The 9,893-nt window shown below is 25.0% G+C and overlaps 1 protein-coding gene across 1 annotated transcript; it reads right to left on the bottom strand.

Annotated features, from left to right (window-relative positions):
* Positions 1-616: 616 nt before the first annotated feature.
* LOC136075839 (uncharacterized) lies at positions 617-9,658 on the bottom strand. Its single transcript, XM_065789276.1, has 4 exons — positions 9,586-9,658; positions 9,385-9,449; positions 6,695-7,619; positions 617-909 (listed from the first exon to the last, which is right to left on the bottom strand). The coding sequence occupies exons 1-4, from the start codon at positions 9,656-9,658 to the stop codon at positions 617-619; spliced, it is 1,356 nt and encodes a 451-aa protein (XP_065645348.1).
* Between the last annotated feature and the right edge of the window lie 235 nt (positions 9,659-9,893).

Raw genomic sequence — 9,893 nt, 5'->3', positions numbered from 1 at the left:
ATATATATATATATATATATATATATATATATATATATATATATATATATATATATATATATATATATATATATATATATAAAGACCTCAGTGGAAAAACCAGCGTAGTCACATTTTTCTAATTTTGAGAAAATCAATTTTTAAAGTTTAAAACGTTCTTTAAAATTTTGTTTATACACTGCAGTTTAGTTTTATATATGCATATATAGATTAACTGTATTTTGTATCAGATTTTTGTTAAAAAATAAAAAAGAAATATTTTTTCAAATTTTTTTTGGAAACTTAAGTTCATTATCAATAAATGAATATCACTGACTTTTTCCTTGGAATTTTTAAATGACGAAAATACTCTTTTTAGCTCTTTTTTTTTGTTTAAAAACGAAACAATATTTAAAAAATGGACTCCTTATGATGTAAGGGGCTTCAAAAGACAGTTGACCCAACTGTTTCTTTGGCTAGTTTCTTTTTGTTATTCCGCTGAAACGTTAATCGGAAACTATTACCTTTTGTTAACTATTAAACTTTTGTTTTGTTAGATTTTTTTTTTCTATTAAAGTCAAATCTTTACGCAAAATGTAATTAATGAGAAACATAACAATATTTAAAATATATTTTTCTAATTAGTATCTGAATCTTCTGATGCAGAATCTTGTGTTCTTGTGTTTAAAGTAACAAGATTATAAAAAAAACTGTGATTATCAGGTTTATATGGGTACTTCAGCACAAAGTCGTTATACTTGGCAGTACTTATTGGTAGAACAAAGGAATACATATCAAACAGATTGAGTGCAGTTTCTGTTTGATTACTTTGTCTACGTTTTACTAAAGCAGTATTTTCAATATTTCCATTCCAGTTGTTACGAAAGAGAAGCAGTGCAGGGTGAATATCTTGAGTTGCAAGTTCTCTGACTGGTCGAGTTTTTTATCGGACATGCGCACTTATAATATTGTTTCAAGTAATCAGAAAATCTGAAAAAAATTACATTGAAAAAACTTACAGCATTAAAAGGTAAAGGTTTTTTTTCTGCAATTCTTAAAAACCTGACGCCAATCCTCAGAATTTCAACACTAGCTTTTATATTACCATTTCCCATGTCACGATCGCATTCCAAATAGGAATGACATTGTATAGGAAATGACACTTTAATATATTTAAAACATTTATATATACATATATATATATATATATATATATATATATATATATATATATATATATATATATATATATATATATATATATATATATATATATATATATATATATGTATGTATGTATATTTATATATATATATATAAATATATACATATATATATATATATATATATAATTTATTTCATAACTTAAAATAATATAAATAACGTTTTTAACTATTTACTAATCAGTTGTAACATCTGATTTCCTTATTGATTCGATTCTAGCTTTTATAATTCCGATAATAAAACATCATAGCTTTAATGCAGATTGGTACTGCGATGGCTGATTATGCTCTTTGCACAATAAGAATATGAAAGATTTTGTAAGTAAGTTTTATTTGCTTTCGTTATCTTCTTCTGGTAATGTTTTGAATTTTTATTAGTTTGGATAAGTACGCGTCCTGACTATTTTCAGATGAATATTCATTAACGTTCCAATTAGTTCGCTCTTTTCCTCGCTACTAATATTTTTAAAACATGCAAGGCGAATACAATTACAGTCTGCACCAATAATAAGACTCTATAAATTATGGTTTTTTTGATCTATGACATCGCTGGTTTTTCCACTGAGATCTTCATTTACAATCAACATTTTTCCCATTTTGAATAAAATTCATTTTGAATAAAATTTGAAAAATGAGATATTTCTTGAGACTATTAAGGGAAGTGTTTTTAAGTACTTTTAGAGTTTTATTTTTGAGTTCCTCAAGCAAAAATCTATTTAGGTTCAAAATTTTGAGAAAATCTATATAACCATTATCAGTAAATTATATGTCAAAGTCGCTTTTTTATCTATTCAAATAACCACAAAAATTATGAATAAGCATTATTTCAACTGACAATTTTTTTTTTTTTTTTTTTATTCATGTTTTTTTACAAATACAAAGTAATTACAAGTAACCAATCACTGATTGGCAGTAAAGATATACAAATTTAAATCATAAATATAAAGAAATATACGAGGTAAATAAAAATATAGTTGCTTACAACTCCGAGACGAGAATAAAATAAATACCAACTACAACAATATAATAACGTGTAAGTAAAAATAATCCGAAAAATATATCTCTATATTACTCCAATTAAAATAAAAAATACAATAAATAAAAATAAATCTGCTGATTTTTTGGAGGAGAGTTTAGATGTTTCACTATAAGTTTATTTACCACATTTCAAAATAATGTTAGTGTATAAGTAAGATAAAAACAAAATTTTTGTAAGATTGATAAAAAGAACTACTTATTTGTAGTCATAGGAACCTCGCAGAAGACTTAAGTCAGTCTTGTCATCGAGTACCTATTTCTTAGACGTGTAATACACATAAAAAATCAGTTGCATACGTGGTATATATATTCGTGTTACATATATACCTTGTTATTAATATTATTTTTTTTATCGATTTGTATCAAAAGTTAAGTTACATTTATTTATTTATTCAAATTTAAAAAAATTCCTTACAGTTGTTTAATTTGATTATTGTAGTTTTTAGCTTTTTTTTCAGAGAGTGTTCGTTGTTTAAGTTTAATAGTGATTCGTTTCTGGAAACTAATTTGCTAAATAAATAGGAACCACGATATGTAATTGAGAATTTTGAGAGTCTTGAACTCAAAAATCGTTCATCAATTAGAACTCCTAAAAACATTGTATTCAGAGCTCTTTTGATGGTTATACTTTTTATATTAATTGTTGGTAGGTTCAGGGGTATTTTTTTAATTTGTTGATTGGAGTGAAATAGTATGTACTTAATTTTTTCTATATTTCAATAACCCATGTAAATTTTGATCCAAAGTTTTCATAGTTACCATTTATTTAGTAAAGACTGCAAATATAAACAAATGTGAGATGTATAAATGACAAAAAACATTTTGTGAATAATCTCACATAATACAGGGTGTTTGACAATATTCAAAGGTGGATTTCTCCGATTTTTACCTGATTATTTAAGTTAAAGTTACCTAAGCTCAATTCAGCAAAATTAGACTTTTAGAAAAATGCCCTTTAATTGCAAAAATATAAACAATAATACAACTCCCATTTAAAGTATCAAGAGAAGTTCATAAAATTATCTTTTAAATAAAATTTTACATTACGTGTACAATAAACAATATACTCGAGTTACGTAAGTTTGACTAAAAGCTTTTATCCCCAATTTCTCACTATTTTTTCCAAAACTTAACATAAATTAACTTAAATTCCATAACTTAACATTATTAAAATATTTTTTTTTCCATACAGTTATTATATGTTTGCTATTAAAATAGGCTTAACATACACTTTACATTTTTGATACAGTTACAATATATTTACGAGAAAATTCACAAAAATCTTTTAAAACAAAAGAAAAGAGTACTAAAATTAGTAATAAATGAGCATGAACAATGAAAACGTTAATCAATCAAAACCCAAGAATTTCTATATATATTATTTAGCTAAGTACTATAACAATATACTGAAGTAGGTATGAAGAAGGTATGAGGTAGGTATGAAGTAGGTTGCTATAAGGGTTTCATTACATACATAGACTTTCTATCTAGGTAGAACATGCATAAGAGTGTCATTACACCAACTAAGGTCACTACATCAAATAAGAGTTTGGGGTGGGGCAGCAATTGTTTTTTTTTTAATAATTCTACATTTTTTCCTTTAAATCTTTTTTTTAAAAAACTGTAAGGATTTATGTCAGGAAAAAAGTTGTTATCGTGTCTGTTGTTTTCTATTATCTGAAAATTCAATAAATCTTTGACGGATTGGAAAACTCAAACAAATATCTTTTTGCTTTAATTTTAAAAATGTTTTGGAAGCAATAAAAATATATTGCTTACTTTAAATACTTTATTTCTAAGTTCAAGCATTAAAGACAACCTTTAACAAATTAAAAATTATAAAACTGATTTAAAATATTCTTTTGTTGAAAAAAAAATTATAAATTGATCTGTAAGAAATGTTTGGCAAACAAATTTTCTTTGAATATCAGTAAAACTAAGTACATTTTGTTTTATCATCAATCTAAATCCGATGACTTGCCTCGGCAACTTCCTCAGCTAATAATAAATAACAATATAGTAAACAGAGTTTCATCACTTAAAATTTTAATAATAATATTTGATGAACATCTTAATTGGAATAATTATATTACGATAGTTAAAAACAAAATTTCTAAAACTAAAGGCATTATGCATAAAACAAAACACCAACTAAGTAAAAAATGTTTAATAGATTTATATCACTCTTTTATCCATAGCTACATAAGCTATTGCAATATAGCTTGGGCAAGTACTTGCCCTTCAGCATAAAAAAATATATATATTAAGCAAAAACAAGCCAGTAGGATAATATGTAATGTGCATAAATACGCCCACTCCAAGCCGTTACTCCGGGAAATAAAAGCTCTTAATGCCTATGAGCAAAACATGTTTCAAAACTTGTTATTCATGTTTAAAAATCAAAATGAAATGCTTCCAAAATCCTTTAATAACCGATTTTAAATAATTAATCGTAGATACTTAATGAGGTATATCTATAATTTTCTATCCATAATTTTAATTTACCTAAGTCTTAAAACTAAGTCTTAACTCTTAAAACATCTCATAACTCAATTTCATATAGAGGGCCTCGTCTGTGGAACATAGTTCTTAATGAAAATATGAAAAGTATAACTTCAATAAATGGTGTTATAAGTATAGTTAAACATTATTTACTTGAATTAACAGACATAAACATATTTTTGTAATTTTAGATGAAAAAAAAAAATCTTGTAATATTTCTTACTGTATGTATTTATTTAATTTTTGCAATTTCTCGTATTCATGTTGTAATTATGTTCTAACTTGTTTTATATAACGAGTATTTGTAAATTCATATAATGAGAACTTTGTAAAAAATTTTTTACGCTTTCTATAGGGGCTTGATGACAAGACTTCTGTCTTCTACTTTCTCCTGTCGTTATTAATTTTTTTCAATTTAAATTTTATTGATAAAAATTGTAAAACAAGATCATTGTAAAATGTTTATAAATGACGAATAAATATTTCTGTTTCTAAGTATGTTCATACCTATGAGAAATGAGGAGGCCTTGCACAGATTTGGGATGGTGGAGGCATGGGAACAAAAAGCACCAAAATGCTTGCCCCTCCCCCTGCCCAAACGTGAGGGCACTGGTGTAGTAAAATTTTCAATTTTACTATCTTTAACAAAATTTGAATTTATCAACAGATTTTAAATTTTGTAGAAAAATATTGTATATTACAAAAGTTATAACCATGTAAATTTTCTGACCACCAAAATGAGAGGGGTGTAATCTTTAAAACACATAGTTTAAAGCACATAGAACATTCATTAAAACAAACATGTAAAAATCATAGTTTGCATGTTTTAATAATAGAAAAAATAAAAAAATAAACAAAAAGTACTGATGATAATTGTAGTAATGACGAAAAGAAAATTAAAAGAGTATTTTAGTCGTAACGATAATATGTCAAAAAGTTAAAATAAAAAGTTTTTTAAATTTTTTTTAAATTGATATTGTTTAACATGGAGTAAAGGTATTTTAGGATATAGTTTTTTTGACTTATTCAAAATGCATAAATAGCCCCTGTTCCATTTACAGACGCACTAATAAACAATAAAATTTTTACCACACTGCTGAGTTTTGAAAGATGGTACATTTAGTTTTACATTGTGTATAATTCTAGTAGAGTAGGAATGTAATAGTCTACATTCTGTGAACAAGTTTGTGATAGAAGATGGTAAGTTTTTATTTAATGAGTCAAAAACAAAATGAAGATTTGTATACTTTAAATACTGGAAATGTTGGAATGAAAAGTTTTTTTTTTTTTTTTTTTTTTTTTTTTTTACTTTTTTTACATTTCTTCAATATATATAAAATACAAGTTAAGATATAATAATATAAACAATTACAAGTGAGGATTTTTACTATAAATAATAAAAAAAAAAAAAAAGAATGCGGAGACTCGTAGAAGACCTTAAGGTCTTGTCGTCGAGAACCGCTGCAAACTCGTTACAAATTTACGTGTTACATATTTTAAAATAAATAAAAAAAAAAAACTGTGTTTAACAATATTAAAAGAAAAACATAATTTAAATAAAAAAATAGAAATTTTCAAATAAATTTCCTATTAAAAGTATAAAAGTATATTATCAATGGACAAAATGATTTTCTTAAGTTTCCTTTTATAAGAGGTATAAGTCCATTCATGAGAAAAGTCAAAATGTTTCAAAACTACTTTATTCCAAAGAAAGGCTCCTCGGAAAGAAACACAAGATTTACCAAAATTTGTATGCGAAAATTGTAGTCGAATAGAATTATCATTTCGTAGATTGTACTTATTTTTTTCTTTTATTGAGTATAGGTTATGAAAGGAAGAAGGGGAATCGTTGGTTTTACATTTATACATAAAACATAAAATATTATAAACGTTCAGCTGATATATATTTAAAATATTCATTTCAAGTAAGAGAGGCCTGGCATGAGTAAAACGGTCTTCAAAGTTTATAAGACGTGCAATGTGTTTCTGTTGACGATGAAGAGGTTCTAGTATACTTTTGTTCACACTACCCCAAGCAATGTTAGCGTAGTTAATATGGCAGTGAATAAAGGAATAATATAATTGAGTTAAAGTATGTTTATTTAAGAAACTTCTTGATTTATATAATATTCCTATAGTTCTAGCAATTTTGTTATTTAGGTTGTTAACGTGGTGTTTCCATTTAAGATTTTCATCAATATAAATGCCTAAAAATTTTGTAATTTTTGTTCGCTTTATTTCAATATTGTCAACAAAAATAGGTGGTGTAATACTTGGAATTAATTTTTTTTTTGAATTTGGGTAAAAAAGCATCCATTTAGTTTTTTCTATATTAATTGATAATTTGTTTGATTTGAACCAGTTAGAGATTTTAATAAGCTCAGTGTTCATATTTCTAAATAATGTTGTTAGATCATTGCTGGTTAACAAAAGATTAGTGTCATCCGCAAACATAATTGTCATTAAGTTTGAGGCTTTGTAGAGATCATTGATGTAAATCAGGAACAGCAATGGGCCTAGTATTGAGCCTTGTGGCACTCCACAAGTTATATTTAATAAATTTGATGATAATGATGAGTCTATATGAATAAACTGTTTACGATTCGTTAAATAGTTCTTTAGTAATAATAAAGTATTTCCAGTGATTTTATCTGTTTTAATTGGTTGAAAGTTTATTATTCTAATGAATTGAGGCTGAGACGATAGCAACTTGTTAACGCCATAGTTTCCAACTTGATCCCAAACTTGAGAACAATATCTAAAATGAGGTGAGAATAATGCATAGTAAATATTCTTTAGTGCAACTTCACAATCAAATTTTTTGTTTGGATACTTATTTCTCTGCCTGTAAAAATTGTATATAGTAGTTGTGTGAGGCTACAAAAAATAAGTTAAAATTACAATCGATAAAAATATCAAAAACATAAAAAATATATTTATATTAAGTAAGTAGCTAAGGCATTGTGGTTATTGCTCTGGCTAAAAACACAGAGGTCAAAGGTTTGACGTCAGCTCTAGCCCAATAAGCGACATTGGTAAGGTATTGTTTGCAATTATAATTGAAGGTTGTAATTGCAAACAATGTAAGATGAAAAAACTTAAAATATTTAATAATGAATTGTCACCACAATAGTCTAGAATATTTATTTTTAACATGAAACAATATTTTTTGCCTTTAATGATATTAGATGCTACAAATAAAAATATATAAATTTTTATCGCTTTTCTTACTGCGCATTATCGATTCTTTTTATAAATAATTGTGATGCGGTTAATATGTTACTATTTAGAGCTAAATGCTACTATTTGCTACCTAACATTTTATTTTTAAAGAAATACAGAATACTTTAATCATTACCTTGTTGCTTAATTTTTGATTCGATCTGATTATCTGGTTTATTATTGTTATGATTAACATGATGAGGATACATAACAATAATAAACAAAACACAAAAAACTTGGGATAATTTGACCTTGATATTTAAGATTATTGAAAATAAAAAATAAAAATAACAAAGGTAGAAAAAAAATGTATCCTTTATAACATTTTCAAAACAAAAATATTAAAATGTTATTTTATGTAGAACTAAAAAAGGTCAAATATTAAAAATTATATCATTTTTTTTTTTTTTCGTCATTTTCATAATAAGTTGTTTACAAAATATTTTGAGTTAAGATATGACCGGAGCAGGCAGAAGACAAAAGTCTTATCATATAGCCCCGTTGTATCGTTTACACTATCATAAATCTATCATAAATTTTTACAATATCAATAAAATAATATAAATACTTTTATATAAACATTTTACATTTTTTTATACATAAAAAAAGAATATTTATACATTCATAAAAATATATTTGTATAAAAAAAAAGAAAAGAAATAAATACAAATTTAGATAAATAAGCAAAAAAAAAAAATTTTTTTACTTTTAAGCAAACGAAAGAAAAGTCAAGAATTGAAAAAGAAGATATTAAAAATAAAATAGAATTTCAGATATGTCATAATCAAGTAACTGTTTTTTTAAAATAACTTTGAAAGTTTGAAGTGAAATTATAGTTTTACTTTCAATTGAAAGGAATGAGTTCCACAAATGTGGCCCTCGGTATGCTATTGAGAAATTAGACTGTTTTAATAAGGTTTTTGGTACCTGATAGTTATGCAATGAATGCTTTGTTTGATATTTATGATTTATAATAACAAAAAGGTTGTCAAAAAATTTTGGCAGCATACGATGTTTAAATCTAAACATGAATAAAAGAATACTGTAGATATTTAATTGATAAACATTAAGCACTTCAAGCTTTTAAAGCAGTGGATTGGCACTTACAGCTTTTTAAGCAGTGGATATCATACTTTTGTAATAATTAAAAATAAAAGTAGATAATTGTAAAAAAAAATTCTTTGAACTGTTAAAATTTAAAAATTGTATAAAGTCATTTTTTATTGCATAAAATTTTAATTTAAGAAATAACCCATAACAATGACGTAAACTTGAATAATGTATAGAAAATAGCACATACTTTATCTTTGAGTACTCTTGCAGTATCTAAATGTCTTGTACAACATAAAACACCTTCATCAAACTTTCCCAGTACTTATAAAGTATTTCCTAAATTTCTACTGGCTTTTGCTTCACCAACTCTGTCACCTAGAGTCCTTGCTAATGTAAGGTCATGCTTGTGATATTCAAGAGCTTTCTCATATTCTTTAAATAAAAATATGTATTTCCTAATTGACTGTAAACAGCACTTAATGTCTTAGATCTTCAGTGCCAACTTTAATTGCTGCTTCAAAATACTCAACACCACTTCTACAGTCTCAATTTTTACAATACTTTTCACCTTGCAGAGCTAATTCTATACATGACGCATTTGATATATCAATTGTTCTGCGCATAGCTCCATTTGATGCCATATCTTTATCAAAAAGACAAAATAAAAAATACAAATTCTCTGAAAAGATATGCTCTTTATTAAAATTACATTTTATACATGTTAATTATAACTTTATAAATGGTTCATAAACAAATAATTATTATTGTAAGTAACATTATAGTTATTATTTTATTTATAAGTTTTAACTATATATATATATATATATATATATATATATATATATATATATATATATATATATATATATATATATA

Source organism: Hydra vulgaris, chromosome 02 (genome assembly GCF_038396675.1).
Source record: "Hydra vulgaris chromosome 02, alternate assembly HydraT2T_AEP".
Taxonomy (NCBI): domain Eukaryota; kingdom Metazoa; phylum Cnidaria; class Hydrozoa; order Anthoathecata; family Hydridae; genus Hydra; species Hydra vulgaris.
The sequence above is the reverse complement of the archived record's forward strand: the minus strand, read 5'-3'. Positions and strand labels throughout refer to the sequence as shown.

What these genes read in the sequence shown, in the direction of transcription:
- LOC136075839 (XM_065789276.1), bottom strand. Translation starts at nt 9,658, where the DNA reads ATGGCATCAAATGGAGCTATGCGCAGAACAATTGATATATCAAATGCG. An exon ending in TATAGAATTAGCTCTGCAAG is followed by an intron (nt 9,450 to 9,585) that starts GTGAAAAGTATT and finishes TTTTATTTAAAG; the next exon opens with AATATGAGAAAGCTCTTGAA. An exon ending in CAAGGACTCTAGGTGACAGA is followed by an intron (nt 7,620 to 9,384) that starts GTTGGTGAAGCA and finishes TATTTTTTGTAG; the next exon opens with CCTCACACAACTACTATATA.